The following is a 27,722-nucleotide window of genomic DNA, read 5'->3' as shown; positions in this document are numbered from 1 at the left end:
ACAACTGTTTTAGGGCAAGGATATCATATGCATTTTGTCACATTTTGCGATATGGTTAGTGGTTATCATCGTGTTTTTTTTATTTCATTCAATCAATAAATACCTCTATTTCTATACTTGTTGTCCTGGTTACATCATTCTGATATTGTAATCTTCATTATGATACTACGTGTGCCTGAGTAATTTAATTAACCTGCATATCTGGTCTGCAGCCCACGATTGGTTTACAGGTGGTGGAGGATACTGGCGCAAAAGTTCATTTGTTTTCCTCAACTGCAACCAAGTACTGTAGTGTGTAACAATTTTGAGTGGTAGAAATAGAAATAGCTATGGCATATAACAGGGGTGGCCAGACCTGCTTCATGCTCGAGCCGCATATAACAAATTCCAGTTTTAAAAGAGCCACAACACAAAACAATAAAAAACACGAATTTATTCACTTACAACGAAGTGTAGCTATTGATAAACATTAGTGCTGCGTGGTGATACTATGAGTCTCCACCTGGGCTTCACCAACTCTTTTTGCAATTATTGGTATAACCGTAACCAAGACTTAAAACTAGGTCAGCCCTGACGTACAGCTTCAATTTGACAGTTTACTTAACTACAGTGTACAAGTTAGCACACTTCTGTACAATAATGTACTTTTTGGAGTGTAATTTGATTATTACTAACAATGAGTCCATTGTTACTACGTGTGATAGGACGCATTGTTTCATAATCTGATCAAACAACTCGTCTAGACCGGGAAAATGCATGTCTAATTCAACAATGCTAATTCATTAAAGAGCCGCAATCAAAGGCTCAAAGAGCCGCAGTTCGGCCACCCCTGGCATATAAGCTCACTGCTGGGCACTTTTTTGTGATTTTGCATTGATCACTTCAGAAGTAGGCTTATAAGTCTCCAATACTTTCAGGATTTTGAAACAACAAAGTTAAAAAATCTGCTGCTGACTACTGGGCTTTCAGGACTTAGGAATGTTTTTATTGATTTAAATTGCAATTTGTTGACATTGTTACAAATCACACGAGATGAAATGTTTAGATTTGAAGTTCTACATTTGCTATGTCTATTCTAGAAATCATTCGCTATTTCTGTTGCACTTTGGCCAATAGCGGATCCAAGATTTGATACATATTTAAGTGAGCAAAATGTTCCAACAAAGAGCAATTATAAGTTTTGTGTTTAATGACGTAGTAACTTAGTTTGCTTGTTTTCTTTCTGTGGAATAACAGACAAAATACTTGCTGTCCTGGTCATAACCACCGTTATCATCTTTTGTCATATCGCATTCGTTTTTTCCTTGCTTTTAATAATGTGATAATTTGGCACCATTGCAAATCTTTATGTTGCACAGTGTGGTCAACCAAGTTTGATAGATTTCTGCACATCCTACAAGGGAGCAGAACTTTCGTTGCTCTTACTGGTATGCATTGCATTGTGTCTGTCTTTTTTTCACTAACCGCTAATGGTTAGTGAAACTACAATGTCATGGTTATTGCTTACTGTAAGCGTAAGTAACAGAGACATCTTTTGCAAAGAAAAATTTAACTGCATTCCCGCCGAGGCCTTGTTTGCATAAAAGCAATCGTTTTAAAAAAAGAAGGTTGAAAAACAAACCAAGCCAGACATTTCAAATCGTCATAGGTAAACCAACGTTTTATCCTATTTTTTTGTGAAGGACATTAATCAAATACTGTAGTTGCAATGACTTTCGCCAGTATTCAAAATGTACCAAACTTAAATATTAATAGGCTAATGCCACAATGTTAAATTATGGTGGCTGAATGTCAGCCAAACAGACAATTCAATTATGTCGTCAGTTAACGATTTTTAATAACATGTCAAACAAGACTTTATAACGATTGATTTGTAATCGAATTTCTTCGATTTTGTTGTCATGTTATGATGTCTACGATTGTGTGCTCTAAAAGAGCTTGTTAGAGTTTAGTTTTGTACACAATTGTCTGTTGACAGTAAACCTTATTTCTAAAACAGACTGCATAAACGCATAAATCGGATTATCGCATAAAAATGTCTGACAAAATTGATATGCGATTATTCGATCATGTTTGTATCTAAAAATCATTTAAATAAGCTAACATAGACTTGTTATTCGCGGGTACTCATTTGTGCCCATCTTGTTGATTGCGCACATTATCGTGTAAAACTGTATTTACACAACAAGTTACGGTTATGCAAAATTAATATAGTAAACGTTAATAATAATATAGCGACCTTGACGCTTAACATATGAATTAACATTGAACACAAACATAACTATTTTCTGTGTGAACGAGCACTGCGTTCACTCGCCTTGTTCTTGCATGTTTCAAGTGGAAGTATCTTGTTGGTTGGTTCGAAAAACGTAAATTTACCCACTGTAGAAAGCGATGATGGTTAAAGTATAATGTCATCATTTTAGCGGAATCTGGGGTCACCTTTTTGCAAACGCATTTTGTAAAAGCGATTTGCCAAAATTTTAATACTAGTGTACTTGCCAAATTTGGTTTGAGCCACATGTGTCATACTGATCTCCGTTTTGAAAGGTGTTTTTCAACTGTTTTACAATTTCATACTGTTATGTTATTTTGTTACGTTATATTGTTCTGTGACATTGGCTGAATAGTTACCAGTAAGAAGGGAATTGCAGTTTAAAACTACAGCACCATATTACAGCCTACGCCTACTATAGCATGCAGTGCGGAAATAGAAGTACCATGTTTTAGGAATGAAATGCGGTGATATGTTACACAAAGTGTAAACATAAGCCGAATTTCTGCTGAGACATTGTCTTCCTTATCCCCCCGGCTGGTTTCACCACTGACTTACCATCCCCACCACCTGCAAATTTATTTCAGTTGGTGGATTCATGAGCAAAAGTTTAATTGTCTTTTTCGATCGCAAACTGTATGCTATGGCATCAGTTTTCAGCACAAATGCAAAACACCTGTCATTTAAAACTGTCCTCTCTATGTTGCTTGTGTGATCGCAATTTGCAACTGCAAGGTTGCACATGATTGGACCATTTTTGTTTGACAAGTTGTTTTGCTTCATTCTTCCTGTTTGTTTTATAATCGATGGGATTCCAGGTTTAGATTTCTTAAAGTCACAGATCCTTTGTTTGCTTGATCAAAATAGCCAATTTTATTTTGTAAAGCTTGCATGGCAACAATCATTTGTTAAGTAGATAATTTGTGTTAAAATATGATGATCACTGCCGGTTTTAATCCAAATTTGTTCTGGGTGTTTTAAAATGTAACATGAGTCAGCATACGTTTAATAGCCATAAAGCTTGATTTCTCTATAATTTTTTTCTCTTCGTAAGTTAAGTTTGCAGCCTTGTAGTTTGAAGTTATCCCTTAACCTGACAGCAACCTCTAAGGTTTCTGAGCAAAAAACTTTCGACAGTTCCTGCGGCGTTTTAATGTATTTTATTTTATATAATGCCCTGAACAATGTTGGGATGACATACGCTTCTAAAATGCCTAGCCTCAACTTTGGCATATTACCAAATTCGCGCTGCCTGGATTTTTTTGGCAACGACACCTATGCATATAGTATTAGATAAAAATACTGTGACACGCCGAATTTTCACAATGACATGTTTTCGAATGAAAAAACCTTTATTCCTTTAGTATTCCCAAGTTCCAACCATTAGAACTCTAGTTAATCGGGATTGTTAATGATGTTTGTAGTGTTTTGCTAAAGTATGCTTGCCATCTTGTATAATTACAAACTGCGGCATTTAGCACTATGTTTACTGAAGTACTCAAATTAACTTGACTGTATTAAAGGAGTTTTTTTGTGCTACAGGCCCCACACCAGTTCAATCTGGCCTTGGTGATAATGCGTGTGGGCATGCACCCCAAGAATACCTGAAAGAACTGTTTGATGGCAGTGTAGAAGTTAATAGTTATATGCTCCAGCTCTAGGTATATATTATACTGTTTTTATAAAACAAATCTCTTGAAAAAAAATTGTACCAATTTTGAGCCAGATACGTGTTGAAACGGGTAGCTGTAGGTTACTGTTAACGAAGCCCCTTATCTAATCCCAAGACCAAAGTAATCCACACAATGTAAAAGGAATTGCAAAACTTTGTCATTTGTGTATCTTTGTTGGCCAGACGATGAAATTAACTTTATAAAAAATGTTGGTTTTTTTACTGACTATCTGTCATAGGGTGAGATTTTTGTATTGTAGATGTAGAGTATGCTAATAATGCATTTCCATTAAGTGCATAAAATTGCAGTTGCAAACAGAAAAACCCAAATATTGTTTATTGTGAGTATTGTATTTACTAGGCCCTATATAAAAAGTAATGACTTTATCACATAGGACATGTCCCCGCCAAGGATTGTTGCCCATGCCTGAATAAACATGGTAATAGTAGTTATGCGTGGTTCAATTACGGTAGTTGTTTTCTGCCAGCTGTATTGTAATTGTGTTTTGGACACTGAATAGGTTTTTGTTAGTGAAACAAATGCAATGCATTGCAATGTGAAGATATTCCGGATCACTTTTAAGTGGTCGTGATTAGCTAGAGTTGGGGTGGAAGTCAAGACAATTTTACAGACTCTAAATACACTGACCAAAAATTGTCTCCAACTCCGTAGTCGTGGCCACCACGCCCGAGAAAGGTTTTAGTCTATTGTTTGCATTGTTCCTGTGGTGTGAAACCTAAATTATTGTTTTTAACATCTTTGTGTTTAGGTTAGGCGATTTAGAAATAAACGTCATGGATAGTGACATGCCTAATTTTGAAAACATAGGATATGATCAAACAAGCGTGTCCATTGAAAGATCTGAGTCAAGTTTAACAAATGCAGGCTTTTCTTATCAAGGTTTTACTTCAAAATCTACAGAACCAAAAAGTAAACTGGTTGAAAGCAAGTAAGTACATGCTGATATGGGCCTAATTTGAGCCTCATTGTATTCAAAAGTGCTTTTATAGTTCTGTGGCATTTTCACTTTTTACCCATGCCATAAAACAAGCAAGAAAGTATATATACCGATGAAATCAGTTAATTGAATGTATATATAGTTTATTGCATAGAAATCTGAAGTCCCAAACCAAATCCTATCTAACATTAAGTAAAAACATCGGTTAATCGCATACCGCTTAAAGGAATCAATCAGATTATTGCATACGTTTGTGGACAAAATGTTCCACCGAAAAGCATTTTTAGGTCATAGCAGCAGAGATGCTTTATGCGGAGAAAAATTTGACCGAATTCCTGCCGAAGCACTGTTTATATCAAAGCGATTGTTTTAAAATAGTGTTAATAATAATTCGACCAAGCGAGACATTTTTAATCTTCATACATAAATCATAATGTTTTATCTTAGTTTTTTTGCAAATGACGTTGGTCAAATGGCATAATTGCCATGACTTTTGATAGTATTCAAAATGTACCAAACATTAACATTAATAGGCTAGCAATGCATATGACTCTAAATCAGTGGTTCCCAAACTTTATCTACTCGCGTACCATTTTTTGGATCATGCAACGTTCTCGTACTGCCTACATTGTAGGTGGTCCAACAAAACTCCAGAATTCACAAATAAAAATGATAGGCAAGATGTTTAATGAATACCATTGAATGGGATACTTAAAACCCTCAAGATGAAATTAACAAAAACACAACACAATTTTAATGAGATGGATGAAGTTGTTTTTTCTCAACCAGCTGGTCGATGCGAGGAATAACTTTGCTGACAGCGCATCGAAAGTCATGTCCAGGCGCAACAAGACGGTTCCGTTTCTTCGATTTGATAGTCACCATAGCAGAGAAGCCCTGCTCGCATTCCCACGTAGACAGCAAAATTAATAACTGGGGAACAACATGACTGGCTAGCGTAGGGTATGATGATACCATACTCAGCCAGAAGTTTATAGGACAACATTCCTTGTGTTTCGCTTTAGCTGTCTCATCAGCTTGAATGTCTATTAGCTCCTCTTGTTCCCCGGTTCCCACAGGCACATCGGCTGGATCAACGAAGAACGGGTTCAAGGAGTAAGCACAGCATGCAAAATCTGGAAAGTAATGCATCAATTCAGTCTTGAGTTGTGAAAGATGACAGACAGTTTCTTTGGAAATATCATCATTAGGTTTGTTCTCGAGGGCATCCATGACTTTGAACATTCCGTAGCTAATTTTCTCAACGTTCTTAATCCAGAGGTCCAGCTTTCGAACAAACGCTCCAAGCTTTGAGATGAATTCTGTTACAGTTCGGTTGGGCCCTTGCAACCACAGGTTGAAGTTGTTTAGGACTTCAAAAATGTCTGCTAAGTAGGCCAACCTCGAAATAAATTCTTTATTCTCCAAGTCTGTTTGAAAATTGTGATTCTTCTCCTTGCAAAATTGAAGCAGTTCTTCACGCAGTTCGAACAGACGCCTTGTTGCATTACCTCGGGAGAGCCAGCGCACTTCCCTATAGTAGGGAAGACAAGTGTGGTCGGAGCTTAAATCGTCAAAGAGCCGCTTGAACAACCGAGTATTCAGGGCTGACGATTTAACAAAATTTACGATCTCAATAACTCGCTGCAAGCATGATAACATATTTGGAGGGAGCACTTTAGTACAAAGGGCAAATCTATGAATGAAGCAATGCACAATGGTGGTGTGGGGAGACACAGCTTTCACATGGAGTGTAAAGTCCGATTTTCGGCCCAGCATAGACGGAGCTCCGTCTGTTGTGCATCCAACCAACTTTCCCCAGTCCAATTCATTCAGTTTGAAAAAATCATTCACACTGTTAAAATATCCTTTCCTCTTGTTGTACTGGGAAGATCCTGGCTCATAAGTAGCTCCGTCTTGACAGAATTATCTTGCGTAAAGCGAACATACACTTTAAGTAACTGACAGCATTTGGTTACGTCAGTTGACTCGTCCAGTTGAATTGAAAACCCAAACTTTGAGGCTTTAACTCCTGCAATTACTTGGTCGGCAATATCGACTGACATCTCCTCTATTTGATTCTTCACAGTGTTGTTAGATAGGGGCACAATATCTAGCTTTTCAGCCGCTTCCTCTCCGATCACTTGTCTAACCAAAATCTTCGCCGCTGGCATTATGAGAGACTCTGCAATTGTATGCGCCTTCATGTTTTCAGCCACCAGGAGGGAGATTTCATACGACACTTTGACAATGCTTCTTTTCCTCTGGTAAATATTGCCAGCTTTGTCCAGACGTTGCCCCTTCACGTTCTCGCCAAGTCGCTGAAAGTAACTGGCATCTCGCTCCTTCTTGTTAGCATGATTTGTCTCCAGATGGCGTTTGAGCAGGCTGGGTTTCATTGCTGCATGCAAGCAAGAGTCTTCATGCATACTACACACTGCGGCTGAGACTCTCTCTGTGTTCGATAGCTATGAACCCGTACTTTATATAATCCGGGCTATACTTTCGTTTTGATATGTTAGTAAAGGCTCGTGAATATTAAACAAAAATTAGTCAAAATTTTACTGCCCTCGCTACAGTGCTACAGCACAACTAACGTATTACAAAAACTGACTTCAAGGATTTATTACGTAGTAATAAATGACGTTCTATTTCGTCAAAAAGAAACCTTGTTTTACAATCCAATGCGTCAATACCCTAAGGAATTAGTATTCAGTAGGGAATAAAGCATGAAATTTCACGCTCTACCTAATTCATGTAAATTAAAATAATGCCGACGACAATAAAAGATTATTTGCGATCGTTTGGTGTGAACTTGATAAGTTGCTCATGTACCACCTGGACGACCTTCGCCACCATACTTTGGGAACCACTGCTCTAAATGCAAAGGTTACTTTAACAATTTTCGGCATGTTGGTTCAAAGTGCATACTATTTTTTGCTATGTTTCCATGAATCATTCACATCTTAGGTGCTTTTTTCATATTTTAAACCAGAAGAAAATTTTATTGAGCAAAAATAATATAACCTCCCATTTTCATATTAATCAACTGACAACTTTGACTGGAAGTCACCGATGACTTTGAAGAATAGGTGTTTTTGGCTTTTCATAACTCTGTTATGAAATAAGATATCATCTTCAAATTTCATTGGTAGATGGAAAAAGTTTTCTTCAGTATTTCGCTAAACCGACAACTTCATTTAAACTCGCACTACACAGAAACATTAGAGCTACTTTAGCGACTTTCAGTATATGGTGCTTTCTCGATTATCCAATAACTCTATTTTGCTACAACATTTCAAAATTAGATGGCTTTTTAATTAGCCGTTGGACGAAGCGTTTGCGATAAGTTTACTTCACTGTAAATCCAATCATCACAATGTCATACAACGCAATAATACAACTTATAACATTACTTTTAAAACTATCAGGGGCTGATTTCCTGCGGTGGAGTCAGCCGTCGAATTGTAACTTTCCCCAAATGTAAAAAATGCGAATAATCCTGCAAACAATCTAAAATTGATTCATTTTTTGGTAGATCTACTGTTGCAACTGATCTATTGCAATAGTGATGTATTGCAACAGTCAAGCGGGCAATTTCTTGCTAAAATTTTAAATTGTATCTGTTTTTATACTGTAGGTAACAATTCAATTATCGTTGTTTTTTGCATATCTCGTTTTGCTTTTTGGTCACGTTTCTGAAAACATTGTCCTAACTAGACCGGATAATCGAGGAAGAACTGTATTGGCCAAAACGTGTCGCTTAGGTATCTCTATTTGCTATCGGAACATTGGCCGAAACGCATAATTTAAAGTCTATTTGCGATTCTTTACCAAACGATGTGAAGTATTAACGCATGGGATTGTTGCACTGAATGTAAAGAATTTAATTGATCTCTTTCATATTAATTATGTGAGTAATCACTTGTTTAAGTGGTTGATGCAAAAGTTCCTTTTAAATAAAGCCGTAAATTGCCGACGACATTTGACAATACACACTTTTTGTTACCATGTTTTCAAAAAATTATATAGGAAAATCTGTTTTCTTGAATTTGAAACAGTAGATTTGTAGTGACGATTAAGGTATTATGTTTTTAATGCAGTAAAAGCCCCGAAACTGTAGAATGAAATGCGAAATCACTTACAACCGTTAAAATGAAAGGTTTTTACGCAAAGCGTAAATAGGTTTAACGGCACCAGCCAGCGCCATCAAAACACTACCTCGATGGCCGCTAAAGGGATATTGATACAACAATCCACAGAATTAAAGTGTTGCAGACTCGATTAACTTGTCCTGAAAACAACCGCACGCAACTTCTGAATTAATTTTTCTTTCCTATGCCTTGCTTCTTCCGAATTACTTTCAAATTACGTCACTCGTACTACAGCATTCAATGCGTCAGTTCTGATATAGTCAGTCTATGATTTTACAGTCTATCGAATGGAGCTTTATTCTGTGCTCTGAAAACAGTAACCGTTTCGTTGAGAACCAATAATAAATGATTATTCAAGACATTAACCGTTTGTTTCTGGTAATGTGATGCTTAACTGGCTATCAGGGGCTAATGAACTCGCTATCAATGTAGTCTGATTAGCGAACAATCGATCAAGCAACAACTAACAACTGTACACAACCCCAACAATAAGCCCAGTAAGCATACATATATCGTATGGCTTGAATGGCTACTATTTGCAATTGCTATGTCCATCTGCGTATTGAAGTGAGACCTGGCTGGGAAGATTTAGCACCTCTAGAACATCCGTGTTAATATTACAATCCATATTGAAGTTGGCTGGCCAACTTTTTCTCATTCCTCTACACACTATTTGTGTGGAAAAATAAAAATAAAAGCTAACCCTTGAGTGTCATCCTATATCATGCTTTTTTATTTTACTATTTACACATGAAATACATTTTTAGTTCTTTGATTTTGTAATTAAACTAAAATTCCAAAAATGAAGTTTTAAGATTTAGTGCTTCAGATGAAAATATCTATTTCAATCAGATGGAAAATGGCATCATGTTCAGTATGCTTAATGCACTGTTGTAGATGATAAAGCTGCCTTATAAGCATGATGTGAGAAAGAAAAACGAAGTCTTTCAAAAATTGGCCTCTGCAAAAGTTTGCTAAATCCTCAAAACTGTTAATTGTTATAAAGCCAATCTCCAAAAACACCTTAAAACATTGAGTAACACTTTGATACATTGACTGCCAAGCCATAGTTGCAAAACATTCCTTGAGGTCCACATCGTATTTCAGAAATGAGTGGCCGCCATATTTAGAAACCTTGGCTTGTGATGTCAGTTTTTCCACCATTTTGAAAGCAATGGCTTTTCACTAATAAAGTCATTTAGTTTTTGTTAGTTTTTCAAATTGACTGTTATCTTGCTTGGACTTAAGCAAATTTAAATTTCTAATTTTTGCTACAACAAACTTAGTAAGCAAAGTGGTCGACAAGTAGCCAGAAAAAAATGCCGAAGTACAGTCGAATCCGGTTAATTGCATAGTCAATTTTCCAAGCCTTTTTATGCGTTTAAACGAATTATGCGTTTATGCGAAAGTGCGAAGTCCACTTATTGTCTTACTTGACGTGCGAAGCTGGTCACGTGTAAAGACATCAACACGCAAAACACTAATATTTATTGTGTATTGCGATCATGCATTCATTCAAACACGCAAAACACTCTAACATTTATTGTTTAATCAAAAAAAAATACTGCGCGATTGTTGTTTAATTTTATTTTGCATGCTTTCTTGCATTTGTGTTTCTAAACGAACAAATGTGGCCATGTCCGCCCCTTCAAACTGTAGTCGTCGGCGAATTGTATCAAGTGCATTCAGAGCTTCTTTATTTTATGGTGTAGTCGCTGCGATTGCGTCAGCAGAGCTTTCTTCGTTGATGTCGTCTTTTTCAACTTGTTTGTTTCGTAAAACTTCTTCACATATTACGGCATCATCTTAACGCAACGCTTAAATGAAACTATAATAGTGCGAGTGTTAATGTCTGCGTATTGACTGCCACGTGTTAATGCTTAAATTCGACATTGTGTGTTTGATGGTTTCGTAACAAAGCGCAGTACAAGTCACAAAGCTTACGCATTGCGTGTGCGCTCCCAGTGCACGTTGTTTTCAATTTTATCTTTTAAAAACCTTTGAATAATCGAATAAATCACCTTCATTGTTATTCATTTAAGCAGATTATGCAATAAAACGTTATGCGATAAACCGAAGTATTATCTTTACAAATGATAGACTATGGTTTGGGATTTGCGTTCTTTATGCGATAAAACGGATTATGCGATTATCCAGAATGCAATTAACAGGATTCGACTGTAGTTCCGATTACTTGGGAAAAATATCTCTATCTAATGCAAATGTGTACAGACTACTTCAAGGCCTATCAGAAATACCCTACCCTTAGCTACTCGTTTCGTTTCGAAAAATTAAAAAAAAAATTTCGAAAGAGCCGATTCAGCCTTATCAATGAGCTCCGGAGCTGGAGCAATTTGACATTTATGCCTGCTCCAAAGCCCTGAGTTTAACACACATCAAATGCCTGTTTAAGCTTAGCTGCACATGTTTTCGTGATGCTTATCCTTGAAATTATTTTTGTTTTTTACCACTCCACAAATGATGAATGATTGAAAAATGCTTTTATGTATTGATCACTTGATTCTAACGTGTTTAGTGTTGCTTATTGTATTGTTTAGTTTTTGCCATTGACGTTAACTATGTGAAGTGAATTTTGCCCGTAAAGCTAGTCTCAAAGCAGTCATTTTTTGTTCATTTCATAAAATTACAGTCTTAAAACCAAAAACCTAATCCAACCATCTGCATCCATTTTGTACATTTGCAGCATTGTTTGTGCGAAAAAAGAGAGATGAGCGGATAATCCTTGAAAAAGAATGTGCTCGTGATTCCATTTTTAATTCGAAAAAAGAGCATCACTTTCGAGATTGCTAAAAAAAGCTCGTTCCTAGCTCTGCCAAAATGGCAGTCAATGTGTGAAGGTGCTGAATTTTCCAGGATCCGAGTAGATTTTAAATGTCTGCATGGTACTTCATCAATTCATACTTCTACATGTTTTTAGTGATCATTTGATTACCACTGAAAATAACGTCATCGCTAATGACAAGAAAGGAGTAATTCGTCATACAATAATGCCAGACGATGACAAGGTAAGTGATTTATCTGTGTGATGATATTTTTTAATGAAGTTATTAACTAAGTTATTGTTAAATGAGGTTCACTGGGATACCTTGTGTAAATTTAAACAAGCATTTTACATCAGCAAAAACAAACTAAACTGGATTCAAGTTCTTGGTTATTTTATTTTCTTTTTAAAGAGAAGGCTTTTGTCTGAATATGCTCGACGCTCGTGCTATTAGTTTCTACTGTATTCGAGCGCAAATTAAACATTTTTTAAATTTTTTTCGATACAGTACTTCAGTCTGGTTCAGTTATATACAACAATCCAACACAGCTTAGTTGTGAACCCAAACAAAGGATTTAGATTTACCATTATTTTATCATAATCTGATTGTTACATTTTGATATCAACATCAAACACGGGTGCTTGCACGTCGCAAGGCACTTCATGGTTCAGAGCAGTGCCAGAACTAGCTTTTTAAAATTGAGGGGCAAACACAATCATTTCTTTGGGTAGCTCCCCAATTTTTTCTACTTGCTTTGTTTCAGTATGGCAAATTAAAGTTTTAAACTAAATATTTTTAACAGTCATTCATCACTTACAGACAAATTACTCAACCTGACCACAACACCACGATATGATCAGGTACCACAATCCACGTATTTTGTTGTTATGCTTCTTGCTACTATGTTATTGATTAACCAACCCATGGTAACAGAGCAGAATAATGCATGGATAAGCACTGCAAACCCTGTTGACTTTCAGGCTTTGGAGGCATACGTGTTGACTGTTATGCATAATCATTTAAATAGCTGGAGTTTTAAAGGAACTTGCAAATCACTTTTCCATGTGTTCAAAAGACCAGACAAAGCTGCTGTTCCCTTTTGCATTCTGTCAGTTATATCTGATATAAGTTGACTAATTTGTGATTCGAGATATTTGGAATGATTTACCTGTTTAAGCTCGTGACCATTTAAGCACAACTTGGGGCTGTCTGAGGATTCAAGGACATACGAAGATCCGTATATTCAGTTTTCTTTATGTTTATATGTAAGGCCGACACCGACTGTCTCAGCTATGTTTTTTAGAGATTTTAGGTGTTCCTGAGCAGAATTAATTAAGCTCATCACTAGTTTCTCACTCTCCACAAAGACTATAAATATCATCTGCAAAGGCAATATCAGAGATTTTAACGAGAAATTTATAACTCTCTGCATTCTTTCCGTGATTCTTTGAGAATGTGGTCTGCAACTAGGATAAATAGGTATGGGGTGACTGTGTTCCCTTGCAGAACATTTATTATTTATATCTCATGGCATACGATGCAGGCGTCGAAACACTGGACTAACATCATCTTCCATCTTAATAACATCTTTCCAGTAGGCTAACAAGGCTCTGGTATCCGTTAGTAGGGCCAATCACACGATAAAATGTAATGTAATTAACTTGATTACAAACTACCAGAAAAATGCACCACAGGTGGTCTACTCGCCAAATGGCGCCTGTACAGTGTGCACGAGCTGACAGCCCACCTTTATTTCCCAACTAAACCATTTTAAATAACAACAATGTGTCACTGATTAAAAGTTTTAAGATCTTGCAATTATTGATACTACAAATTTGCATGGAGTTATTCCTTTTCCAAAGTAAGGATAATTACTAAAATGTTGAAGCAATTGAATGCTTTAGGTGTTTTTTCAAACATGGCGAAGTGACGCAACATGACACCGTTTTACAGACTAGACTAAATTATTATCAGAGTTGTTCGATTTTGTTGCAAGTATTTTTCGTGAAGTGAAGCATCAAAAATTGTTCCGGTTGTTTTCCATAGACCATGACAGCTATATTGATAAAAACCAACTTTGCATTTACCATCGTTTCAGTGACAACAAGTTTGTTACGTTGCTTGTGATTGATAGTTGTACTTTCAGTTTCATCTTATGATTGTTTGACAGATTTTATTTGAATCCTAAAGATTGAAATATCTACTTTGTGCTGCTCATGGCTTTGACTCTACATATTGGTCACAATAATAACACAGACAAGTTATGGTCAAACGTCCTGAATCGGGTGCACACAGATTTGCCCCCAAAAAATGCACACCGATCATTATAAAAATACAAACATAAAATAAATTATCACCTTTTATGTCCTGTTGTTGACCTATCTTTCATCTAACCACACGATAACGATAAGCCCACTGCATGCGGTCTGACCTTCTTATCTGAACCATTTTTTGTTAGGCTATTGATTCTACTTCTGGCATTAAAGCAATTACTGCCTTATAACTTCAAAATCGCTCAGCCTTATCATTTTCACTTTCAGCGTGGTGAATAATAAAAGCTCTCCTGATTGGAATGCGATTGGATTATGATTAATATGTAATCATATAATTTATGATTATATGATTATAATTGGAATGTGATATTATTATCATAATCGTGGTGACCGCAAAAAGAGAAAAGTTATTGCGGTAAAGTTATTACGGCTTAATTGAGATAAGGTGAGACACTTAATCTAGCCTAGCATAAAATATGCTGGAGGGTTCCACTAAAAAAAACTTAACACAGTGGACCGATGAGAACATGAAAAAGGCTGTTGATGAATTTCTACAAGGTAAAGGGAATTGCCAAAGTATTGTAGATAAATATTTATATGTTATATAACATGAATGGAAGCATTTTACGCAAAAGGGTGAAGCGAATGAAAGAAGATCAGCTCATTATTAGCAGAGGTCGAAAACCTACTGTCAATCAGAAAGTTGAAAATGAGTTGGGGCAACGTATTGGAAAAGAATATCGGGTTTAGTCCATCCGGTGCGCAGTTACATGGTTACATGGTGCGCAGTTCCATGGTGCAAGATTATAGACATGACCGTACTGTAGTCACCCAATTCAAGAATGATTTGCCAGGTAGACACCAGGTAAACTTGTTTATGCAGCAAAACAAAATCTCGATGAAGAAGCAAAACTTCATTAGCGCAGCGCGATATTTATTTTTTCCTGTATACAACATATCAGTGGTCCCTCGAGGATAGAACTGGGAAAAGGAAGCAAGTGGTGCGCTCCAAAATTTGTTGCAGTGAAACGTGTATTCAATGATGTCAAGTCTATAAATAGACCAGAGGTGGCAACGAAGCTTTTGATGTGAATTGTGTGTGTGTTGTTTATTTGCTTTGCAACGTTTTGCAGCAATCTTAATTCTATTTATTTTTTATTCATTCTTTTTCATTCATTTTTCTTTTTGTTACGCCTCACTCATCAGTTTTATTAGGATAAGCAACGCAATTCGATAAGGGTTCATGTATAAGAAAAAAGCCACACACCAAGAAATTCAAAGGGGCAGATAATTGACTTTGGTATTAACAGCACGCCATTCTATTGTTGGCAGACAATACTATTTGCGATATATACATTTTACCTTCACCAAACATAATACTTATTAACAAAAAGTAGTAAGTCTTAATTCGAACCATTAGTGGCATTTCAACTCAATAACAGCAATGAGATAACTGGCAAAATGCAACCTGTCGTATCTGGTTTTATTTCGTCTATTTTACTTTACCTTGAATGAGGTGATAATTTTGCTCAGTGTTGTCATCCAGGTTGGATAGGGTTTTACCTGTTCATGCCACGGTGGTGTAGAGCAGTGATTCCCAACCGCGGCTCCAAGCTAGCCTTCTTGCGGCTCTCATTGACTCCCGAAAATCCCACAAAAATATTTTTTATAATAAATAAAGCGATTATTTTTTGACTTGTCAAAAAAAGTCAAATATTGGTCAAAATTTGTGTTATTTTTCTTGTTAGTATTGCTATTCGTTGGTACATGCTTTCATGTTTATAATTTTCGTTATAATTACTTGAGTGTTTTCATGCGGCTCCATACGTACTCTGAAGTTTGAAATTCGGCCCCGTCATTTGCTTTGACAAATGACATAAGCATGTTCAAAACTAGTAAGCTTTATTTAGATTATGTATTTACCTGCAGTTTGTTTTCTTTTAACAAGCTCATGGTATTTGAATAAAATTTTATAATTTTCTCAGATGGTGATGTCATTTACACCTTCAGATGATGTTTGCATGCCCTTAGAAGACAATATAGATGGAGCAACATTAACATTGGAGTCAACAGATAGACAGTCAACAAAAGAAGTAAAGCGATTCAAGTATGGAACTGCTAATAAGCATACCACTGTGACCGACATTTGAAGTATTTTTGACCAAGCTTTAGTCCCAGAAACTAAATGAATGGTTATGCTGCATATGCGGAGCATGTCATAACCCTGGAACTTAGATATAGACCCAAAGAGCAACTAAGGTTTTATTAAACAGAATTGTGCTAGTCCTAAACTAAAATATAATTAGTTACGTAAGACGTGACTATAAGCTATACAGACGAAATCGGTTAATCGTATCACCTATTTGCCAAACGTTTTGATATGATTATCCGATTGATCCGTTTAGTCAATATGCTAAAAAATGTTTATCATAAATAGGCATTATGGTTGATAATGCAACAACGTCAGCTGACTACAATTCTGGTTAAATTATGTAGAGTTTATTACTGTAGTGACCTATTGTACTGTGTTACGCAACACAGCCAACTGTCCTCATTGTGTCCTCATGTGCTCTTGGGCGACAGTTGGCTGTCGCCAAGAGCACATTGTTGATTAAAGCAATTTTTCGGCAAACTGCTTTAATCGGACTCTCCTTTTATCTTGAATGGTCTTTGTTATGTCACAGCCTTTTTTCAAGCGTAATCGGTACCAGTACTGTAGTTGTTTTGAATTGCTTTTCTTTCGACCGCACACGTTACCTCATCTCCGCTTCCTTTAAACGTTGAGACAAATACACGAAAAAGGCATTCTCCTTCTGCTTATCGGTAAACGTGAGATGGGCGACTTATCTTTGCTTCCGAACATCTGGCTGCAGACGATGATACGAATAAATGACCGCAGTATGCAAGTGGGAAGCAAATCCTGATACCATAATCCGATTTATTCCTTTAAGTTTGATTCAATTAACCGATGGTTTTACTTAACATTAGATAGGATTTGGTTTGGGTTGGTGCCATAAAACGATTGATACGTTTAACCAGTATATGATTAACCAATTTCTTCTGTATAAGACTTATAGAGATAAACTCTTAGCATTAATCGGCCGAACAGCCAATACTACGCTTACTACTCAATAATGTCGTACAGATGAAAACCAACACAAAACGCAAGAACCAATTAAGGCGGGGTGATTACGCATAAGGCAGACTAGGAAAACAAACAGCAAAAGGAATGTCACCACAGAGCACAACCTCGCATGACAGAATGATGTCATAACATACCCTGAAATACAGAAAAATGAAAAACTTAGTTTTGATAGTGGCTTATTAGTGTGATTTTTCTGCTAGTGTGCTAGCTTTTTAACTTAGAGGTTGTTAGATTGTACTAGGCAAACTCCTACCCTGGTGTGAACCTTACTTCTGAGCATTATTTTTACGATAGCGTTTTCGTATGACTTTGCTCCTGCAAAATGTTTTGAGGAAAACGACACGTGCCGATGATGCAGTTGTCAACCGTTTCGATTATTCCATGTTAAAAAGCACCTCCTTCAATGAACATTTTTTAAAAATTTCCTGCAAGTGAATAAGGCCACCATGTGTTTTGAATCATTTCAACAAACAACAACATTCCAAAATTGTATTATAGTTGTAATTGTAAATCGTAACGTTTGAGATATTGTATTCGAAAACTTTTTTTACATGACTGATTTGCAGGCACAAGTGCTTGTTGCAGCTACCTTATCATTTATTGAAGTAATATTTCTCTTTTTTTGGAACCAACTTCTACCTCTCCGGAGGGCAGTAGGTCTAGGAGCTCCCTAAACTGTTTGGGATCTTTCGCAACGTGAGTCAGTTCAGCTAAAGAGATACCTAGTCGTGACCAGGCCAGGTCAGTGATGCAATTGTACCAGCTGGTTCTTGGTCGACCCAATGGTCTTTTACCGGTTGGTGTGGCAAAAATAACTTGATTGGCAAGTCTTCCCTGCGGCACTCTGATGACATGACCAAACCTTTGTAGTTAGGACCTCTCAATTTGAAAAAGAAGGGGCTCAACATTCAGAGATTTACGGATTTTGATTGTACGCATTTGATCTAGTACCGTTCCGCCATAAACTCTTTCATAAGTTCCATGTATGTCTCTTTCATAAGTTCCATGTATGAAGCCTGAACATGTGAACGTACCCTTTCAGTCATTGTTGAAGATTGATGACCATTAGGGTTCCTTCACATTGTGGCCATGTTTTAAAATTTCAGGTTAAATGGACTAATTCTATTCTATATCAACAAAAACTAAATTTGCAAAGAAAAATTTTTAAAAATTTTAATTTTCTGGCCTTGCTTATTAGCCCCTAAGCTAAATTTGAAAATCCCCCAAAACGAAAATGTTGCAAAACTTATATTTATAGCGCTATGAGAAATCTAAAACATTTTTGATTAATATTCTTGTAAATGTGACATCAGTAAACATCTTTAAAAGCATTTTTCTGTCGTATTTAGTTATAAAAGCAATATTGTACAAAACATTTTTTTCAACATTGTCGATTAACTTTGGGGCTAATTAGCAGGGTCAGAATGTTAAAATTTTCAAAAACCGATTTTTATAATTTTGGTTTTTGTTGACACAAAATGGGATTAGTCTAATTAACTTGAATTTTTTACACATTAACTATATATGAAGAACCCTAATGACCATATGTGGGAATTGGAAGGAAAACTGATTTAAAAATTGAGAGCTTTGTTGTCTTAGAAAGCTTCATGACAACCGATTGTTGCAGCTTACGCATCACTGCATTTGTTTTTCCCCTTAGTGTTTTAAGTTCATTGTTCTGTCTTCCATCACTCGGGACTTGCACTTCAAATACTTCAACTTCTCTACCTGGTTCAGTGTTCCTCTGCACACTTACAGTTAGCACTGACCAGGGTTTCTTAGGAGGCAGAGTATCTTGGTTTTCTAAATGCTTACTTTCATCCAGGAAACAGTTGCAAGTCCAAGTCTTTACAAACAGTTTCAAAACAATCAAGCGCATGTTAAAAATCAGGAATGGGGCTACAACTTTCTTTTCGCTCGCTAGGTTAATGAACGAGAAAAAAGCACATTTGCGAGCTACTGTACTTGCGAGCAAGTTGCTTACGAGATTAAAAGAAAATGTTGCTATTATCTCATACAGCTAAGATTCAAAGAAGCAGCACACGTCATATCTAAGGAGAATGTAAGTTGAGCGAACAAAATTGTCACCTGTGTAATCGTAACTGTTGTGGACGCAAGTAAAAATAGATGCATTAATAAGTACGTAGAAGATAATTGGTTGCATATGTTAGATTCATTTTCAACTGAGACCACTACAACTTCGAAACAGCAAGCATGGGAAATTGTGTCAACAAAAGTTAGTAACTATAGTTGCTATTGCTTCCGACTATCTTTTATTATATTGCCACCTTCCTTATATTGTACTCATAATTGAGTTGAACATCTGATTTTTGCATAAGGTCTTGGCTGCTACCCCTTACTCTTTTAGTCCTAATTTTGTGTCAGATCGCCAAGAATGCAGCCATTACGAAGACAAAGTTGTTTTTTTTAACAACAAAATAATGTTTAGAGAATGCTTTAAGTTTCTCGTTATTTAACAAGAAAAAATATTGAAATTTAATTTACCAGAAAAAATTTGTAATCGCTTTAGCTCACGTAACAAGATCCTGTGTCACTAATGAGTTCATACAACTTAGCGAGATTTAGTTGTAATCCTGCCCCAGTATTGCTTGGAGTATTCATTTACAGATGAATGCCGGAGGTTGAGACTTACAGATAAATGTGACTCACACCTGCAGTAAGTGAAATTTAATGTTCAAACTGGTGTCTGAGTTGAATTTTTACATTAATATGTTCTTCATACTTTTTTGTGTCATTTCTCTTTTGGTGGTTTGATTTTAACACCAATATAGTTGGTGTTAATTCTGTTTCTAACTGAAATTTAAAACGAATTAAAAATTTTAAATTTTGATTTGTCATATCTACAGAACAGCTAGGCAGATTTCAAAACATTTTTTCATTCAAGTATGTTAAATTTACTCCAGAAGAGCCTGTTAAAAATAAACTTTACAGATAGGTTTACATGCCTGTATTAGTAACGATGGAATCATTGTTTATTTAATAGATGCTTCGCTGTTAAATTATCAGTATGGTATGCTAATTATCATAATTAGCCCTTATTCCTACGGAATTCTTGTGCAGATCTGATAATGTTATTAGTGTTGTTATTAGTAGTGTGATGCAACTCATAATCAATATGCAGCGTTGCAACCAACTGTGGTAAACACGATCATGGAGGAATTGACCACTTTTCTGTTGACGAACTTCACTTGCAGAATCTACTAACCACATTTACGAGACACTGTACTTTCCTCTATAGAGCACATCATACGAGTGGGTGGACAAAAAAGCCTTCGCAGACAAGCGTCTGCCGACAGTGAAGCCACTTACAACTCTTTTAAAGAGGTTGCTCGCTTGCAATCCTCACCATAACCTAACTAGGCCACATTCGCTATCAGCGACAATTATTCGAGAACGAGCAACACCTCACTCCACTGAAAAACATTAGATTCCTTTTGTTACTCTTAAATGCGTTCATGATGATGTACGAGTATCATTGTATCATGTTTATCGTATGTATCATTCTGTGATGTGATACTTCTAGCTTTAATATTTATATAATCTTGTACCTTCACTTTCACACTAAATATTAGTAATCTATTTACCCTAGCATACCATTTTCATTGCGATGCGTAAAGTAATATCACATGGGGTTCTACCACGAGCATATTTTTTTGAAATGCCCGTGGGGTGAGATAGTGTGCTAATTGCCATAATTAGCCCTTATTCCTACAGAATTCTCGTGCAGGTTTGATGATATTATAATGTCATTAGTGTTCTATTTTGTGTGTTTATCAACAAGTGCTGTACTACATTTAGGCTAAGTTTAGTATTCATGACCCGGTTTTGACTTCTTCCGAATTACGTCGTTCGTACTACAGAGCTTAACGCGTTAGTTTTGATATTGTCAGTCTGGTATTAGAGTTTGTAATTTTCAGTCTGCCGAATGCAGCTTTGGCCATGCTCTGAAAACAGTAACTGTTTCGCTGAAAATCAAAATATATCAAACTCTCTCCATGACTTAAACCTGGTAACGGTTCCTTGCTGCTTTAGGCCCGGTTACCGAACCATAGCCTTTATGCAAGTTCCAATTGTCACACTTTTTTTTGATATGGTATTTCCCTAATTTGGAACTCTTTACCAGATCCACTGAAAAAAAAAGAGTCGTTAATGCCTTGCTCAAGAATATTATAGCAGTAGTGTAACTAGGTATTGAACGCTGGACACTATCTTGAGCCCAGTGCTTTAGCCACTCAGCTACCGAACTGATATAAATGGCAAGTTGCATCATCAATAAATAATTGGTAAATTGCATCATAGTTGTTTGTTGTTATTAGATGTTTCTATGCTGGTTGCAAGAGAAAATATACTACAGCAGGAAATTTAAAATCTCACCAAAAAACACATAGAGGAGAATATTACTTTACTTGTGATCAGGTATCTGGCAGTTTTTTAAAACCATTTATATTTAGTGTGAAGTAGGTAGTGTTGAAATAGTTCTTAAGTACCACGAGCTTACTAGAAGCCATACATACACCTGCAGGTAACTACATAATTTTATTAGGCTAACTAATTTCGAAAATAATTTTGTCCTTTGTCAGAGCAATATTTAAATAAATTAAATTGTAAAGTGTATGTAAGGGCTTCGTTCAGAATTGGTTGCAAATGAAAAAGTTTACGGTGCAAACAGATCATTGTTTTACAATGTAACACAATGGATATGACACAACCCGTCAGACAGGGTTGCGAAATAAACATTACGAAACATTATACAAAATATATAGCAGACAATACGAGGTGAGGGTGAAGGCTATGAATAACAAATTAGCAGGTTAATTTTTTAAATGTGTAGAAGTCCATTATCGAAATATGCTTATTTAATGTTCAATTAAGAAAGCTTACAGAATTTTACATTCTCGTAATGTTTTAAAGTTATCTACATTAGAGTCAATTTTATTGCACACAGTGCGGTATGGCATAAATATATTCGGTTACTCCTAATTTTGCATATGAACAGGTCTCAAGTGTTCCATTTATTTTTGTGCCAAAGTGGGGCGCAGTAAAAACAGTCCATGTCATATAGACGTCTGAATTGATACACCACTTTGGACACAATTGCCATGGGCACTCGGGATTTATTATTAAAATAATTTTTGACTTAAAAAGAAGTATTGATGCACATAATGCTGAGATTAAATTTGTTGTTAAGAAAGTTGAATTTGAAAGCAGTGGAGAGTTTAAAAAACTAATTTTTCAGTCAGTTGATTCGAATAACCCAAGCAGCTGAGATGATAAAATCAATTACTTTCATGCACTTTCCAAGTTTTGAGTGATAATCATAAAGAGGGATCTCCAATTTTAAAGCAATATATAAAATCGATGCATTAGCTTTGACAACACACAAAAATATTAACTATAGCTTTGATTATGACAAACAAGGGACAAGTGTTGCATTTATATCACACCCAAACGAAACAGTGATGGGCAGCATTTTATAGATATTGTAAATAAACATATGTAAACTGTATCACTTCTAACAAGTTACTAGCCTACTCCTTTCATCAGCTCTTTTAACAGTAGTGTTGCTACTTTAATTCATAATTAGACCATGCATGTTTTTCTATCTTTACATCATTATGATGTGTCTCATGTGATTGTTCATAACAAGAAGTGATCCTCCAGCATTATTTGCCGTGTCAAACAAAAATGTGGTTAACTTTAAAAATTTAAAAATCAACTAACTATGTTTTTTGTATCTAAACAATCCAATAATTAATCAACCGACTACCGATGGCGAATCTTGATCATTTATTTCAAATAAAATTTGATTTCCAAAAAATTCTGATGATTGACAATCGTTTACAAATGAGGATTACAACTCTGTGAGAGAAGGTTTTCTGTAATTTTTGTATGCGTTTAAGAGAGGGTGGGTTTGTGATGTGATGTCTACACTCACCAAGGGAAAATTTAAATTGTGGAAGGAATTCTATGCAAGGGAGAAATGGGAAGGAGATTCAGTTTAATTTCTTCTGCCAAAATGAAGTTTTATTAATGAAAGTTATTTACCCAATAAAAGCAATTAACTAGTGTTACACTTCTAAATGGGATAAATGTGTCTTTGTTTTGTAAAGAAATTTAAACTTTTCTTTAGGGTTTTGAGAGGTTCATTTGTTCAAGGTTTGCGTCTTAGTTAAGTAAACTAGATAAATTTTAGTGTGAAATCACAATGTATTTTATGTTAGGTGCTATTTCAGGTTTGTGTTGAGGGAATTTGAAAATGTTTGAGGTTAGCAAATAAGAAATATGAAGAAATACATGAAACAATGTGTGTGGATTTGTGATGTTACTAGACTGGTAGACTGTGGGAGGTTGGCTACTTGAAAAGTTGTTCTTGGGGCAGAAAAGGTTGGGCAACCCTTGTCTACGACGTCTTTTTGTATATTGTCTCGTTTTGTTTATTTTAAACCTCTTTCTGGCACATTGTTATCTCGTATTCATTGCTTTACCTCTCTAAACAATTATCTGTTTGCGCTTGCAACCACTTTTGAATGAAGTCCTTACTTACAGTTTACAATTTATTTACATATTTATTTGAACATTACTCTGACGAAGGGAAAAAAGTATGTTTGCAACTAGTTACTCTAATAAGCAAAAGGTATTTACCTGCAGTTGTGTTGCTTTTAACAAGCTCGTGGTACCATTTATATAATTGTCTTCACCATTATTTTATTTAAGTACATAAGTATATTGTAAAAAGAGCTGTTCACTCATCACTGACAAAAAAAGCGTTGCTCATGCTATTGCTTTTCTATACACAAAAGAGTCTGCTTGTTTTGTCGCTCACGCTCTTTTTAGTGGTTAGAAATATTTTCACTCCGACACATTTTTGGACACTAATTGCGTTTGTATGTTGCAAACATCAAATTTGCATTGAAAAACATGTGTAACTGCAAATGTAATTTCTTATAATTTGTTGTAAATGTTATAGAAAATCCCATGGAATCCCATGCTGAAGAGTTTTTGTTTGGTCATACCTGCCACAAATGATTAATAGATGGGTGGAGTAATATTAAGAACCTTCTAGAATTACAAATGCCGACGTTCAACAATTTAATATTTTTTTCTTTCAAGTGGTGTTGCTCGCAATTGTCAATAATTACAAAACTTACTTAACAGAACTGCTGTTATAAAAGTTCGGTATATATTAAGTCATTACACAACCTACCTTTTGGCATGTTTTATACACACAAAACATTGATAACTATTATTTTTTCTGCATGCATTCACTGTGTAAATGCAATTGAAATGCATACGGCATCTGCACTTGGTCCTTTGCCCACATTGTCGTTTTCAGAAATTGGGCAATAGCAAAAAACAATGTTTGTAATGTGACGTACTGACCGTCCTTTGATAAGTATTGCTACGACCGTAATTCAAGTATAGAAAGTTTGACAGTGACCCTGCTAAACTGTTAGTGATATTACATTGCACAAAGCCCATGAGGAATATCACTTTCACGTCTCAGGCAAATGTAGCTCACACACGAAGTCAATAAAGATACGACGAGCAATTGAATTTGGGAATAAAACATAAAACAAGAAAAAAAACAATATTTTTTAGTGACTACCGTTGAAAAGTTTTTGTGACTGAAACTCAATACAGTATTAAGCAATTACTTGTGATATAAAACTGCTTTGTCAATTAGCAACAATGATATCACAGTGTTACCATAAAACAATGCGCAGTAGCAAGAAAAATTACATAGTTACATGTAACACCACTTTCAAAGCATATATCGGTTAAGTTATAGGAATAACGACAACATGAAGCAAACCAGCATGATAACAACAACTCGACTCACTGTTGTTCGCTTACACAACAGCGATTATATCAAACCACCAAAGCGTGGTTCTGACGAGCTATGGTTTGTGTTATATATTAAGTTGTTTTTTTTCGCCATTAATTTTGCGTAGCAAAATTTGTGCTTGAAATTAGTCTCAAAGCAGCCATTTTTTATTCACTACATAAAATTATGGTCTTACGGCAGTCATAAAACATTTTTAAATCCAAACATTTGTAACCATGTTGTGCATTCACAGCGTTGTTTGTGCAAATAAAAGAGCAACAGGCAAATTACCCTTAAAAAGGAGTGCACTCTAGGTTCTGACATTGAAAACACAATGTTGCTCTCGAGATCGCTCCTAAAAAAAGGGAATGCACTCGTGCCCACCTCTGACTGTAGATGTGCTTTATTTATACAGACTGAAGTAAAATACATTTTTCCCAATCTGATTTTGCCATAATTATGAATTATGTTATCTTGCATTGGAAGGATTGTAACTTTTGTGATACACTGTACATTTGTAAAAAGTTTTGGATGTAATCTGCCCATCTAACAATGACATTGTTGCTGTAGGTGAAATTGTCAAAGTGTAACCTATATTTACATTTGAGGCCTAGAAATCCCATAGTTTAACATTGTGTGTATGTAGAATCTCTCTTTGTCCTTTCTTTTTTCATTTTTATCCAAATGCACTTGAAGCTCTAAAGTAAGACATAAATCTTTGATTACCTAGTATAGTAACACGTTTTCGAGCTCTGTTTTCGTAACATTTTCCTTTCTTTTCCAAATTTCTGACTAAAGGTAAACAATGAATGATGTATGTAAAGGAATCTGCCTAAAAGACACTTTACAACCCACATGATTTTGAATGCTTTTATTATTAATTACCTGATATTTTCAAATGGTATAATCTTCATCTAGACAGTACTGTACATGTACCTGCAAAATGTGTCCTTGTCTAGGGACCCGAGGCATTCCTTTACAGGTTCATTAACTTTTACCAGGTTGATTGCCACAAGGTCAAAACACAGTTTGGCTCAGGACACCAGCTATAAAACAGCAAAATTGGCTTGGTATGTTTGAAATCATTGTTCTGGATGCATTTAAACTTGTTAAAGTTGTTCTTGCCTCCAGAGGGAACTTTTTGTCTTTTCCAGACCGCAGTCATTGGCAGTTTGCATGTAAAATGCCAAGAAAATTCATATGGATTGCAATTAGATTAAAACTAGAGACTGGCTGATGCAAAAAATTACCCGAATGGAATTTTGTGCCTTAACTTTTTCGAGTAGGCTGGATTTTTTCGTGTCTTTGTTCTTTAATAAGCGTTTATCGCAACCCTGGATCAGTACTCAAACTGCAGACAGCATAGAGGCAAACAATTACTGGATCAGCCAACTACAATATAAGCTAAATGTAAAAAGTGAAACATACCAGCATTGGTTTGCACAGTTTCTTTGTTCTTTTTCAATAAATGCAATTTCTTGCTTTTGTATTAAAGATTGAATGCTCTAATGCAATGCTGCTGCACTCGAAGAGATACGTTTTTAGTTTGTGTGGAATTGTGCAGATACCAAACATCTTTGGGTTCTTGATCACCATTTAAAGAATTTTTTTGTTTAAAACAAAGCAAATTCTTTAGCAGTTGCGTCAACGTCAGTTAGCGTTTCGCAGTTGCGTATGGTGCAGTTTTATCTTTGGTTATGGTGCAATTATAGGGGTCACTAAACTACGGCCCGCGGACTGGATCAGTGAATTTAGTTTGTCTAGTCTGCATCGCTGTGCCATAAATGAGCTTATTGTGTTGCAGTGAAAGTGTAAGTGAACACTACATAATTGTACTGCAATCTAAAAAGTGTTTTCTGGTTGCCTTGTTTATTTTTCGAAGTGTTCTGTTTTGACAAAAAAAGTTCTCAATTTTGTGTAAGCCTGTGCATGTTAGTTTGTTGTTTGACTAAGTGGCCACATTTTCTCTTCCGTTTGAGGTGGCAATTCAAGCCAATTCCTCTGTAGAACGCTCTGAAATCAATCATGTACCTTTTTCGCATTATATGTTTGAGTAAAGATAATCACTAATTAGTAAATTGCGTTGTAAATGTGAAATAACATGCACCAATAATGAATTAATTAATAAGTAATACAATATGTTTAATGTCAGGATTTTTAGAGTTATGACTACTGAATACTGATAATTTCTTAACTGAAATTTAACTTTACACCATCAGCATGCATAAGGTACAATTCAATACTGTTTAATGGAACTATGGGAGGTAGATAAATCAAAATGTTGGATAAGCCATGATTATTATTTAAAATTATGGAAACAAATTTTTCATGTTTCCAGCAATGGGATTACGATTAATTTGTACTCTGTTATCTAATAATGAGTGCTTTTTTGATTAAGTTTGACATCACAAGCATTGCTTGGGACTACACTTTGAATTGGTTTACAAATTTGCATTGGATGTTTACATGCATTTTAGCAGACGTTTTGCGTGGACCAGTAAAGTTCCTCGGAGTTATCCAAAAATAGAAGTAGAGTGATGCGGGTTAATGTGTTTCCACTGTAGTTTTATGGATTGACTTCCTATTGGTAACTTGCAACATGTGTATATGTTGTT

General features: G+C 35.7%; 1 protein-coding gene and 1 pseudogene across 2 annotated transcripts in view; one reads left to right on the top strand and one right to left on the bottom strand.

Annotated features, from left to right (window-relative positions):
• Positions 1-4,721: 4,721 nt before the first annotated feature.
• LOC143448480 (uncharacterized) overlaps positions 4,722-27,722 on the top strand; it is a 35,854-nt gene continuing 12,853 nt past the window's right edge. For both annotated transcript variants that reach the window (XM_076948247.1, XM_076948246.1), the window contains exons 1-4: positions 4,722-4,897; positions 11,999-12,086; positions 16,102-16,223; positions 21,599-21,698. In XM_076948247.1, coding sequence (XP_076804362.1) covers positions 4,743-4,897; positions 11,999-12,086; positions 16,102-16,223; positions 21,599-21,698 — 465 coding nt within the window. In that variant the 5' untranslated portion in view covers positions 4,722-4,742. The remainder of the gene's footprint in view (positions 4,898-11,998; positions 12,087-16,101; positions 16,224-21,598; positions 21,699-27,722) is intronic.
• On the bottom strand, positions 5,660-7,818 carry LOC143448487 (zinc finger BED domain-containing protein 5-like; annotated as a pseudogene).

Source organism: Clavelina lepadiformis, chromosome 3, assembly GCF_947623445.1.
Source record: "Clavelina lepadiformis chromosome 3, kaClaLepa1.1, whole genome shotgun sequence".
Lineage (NCBI taxonomy): Eukaryota > Metazoa > Chordata > Ascidiacea > Aplousobranchia > Clavelinidae > Clavelina > Clavelina lepadiformis.
Note: the sequence above shows the minus strand (reverse complement) of the source record. Positions and strands in the feature narration are given on the sequence as shown.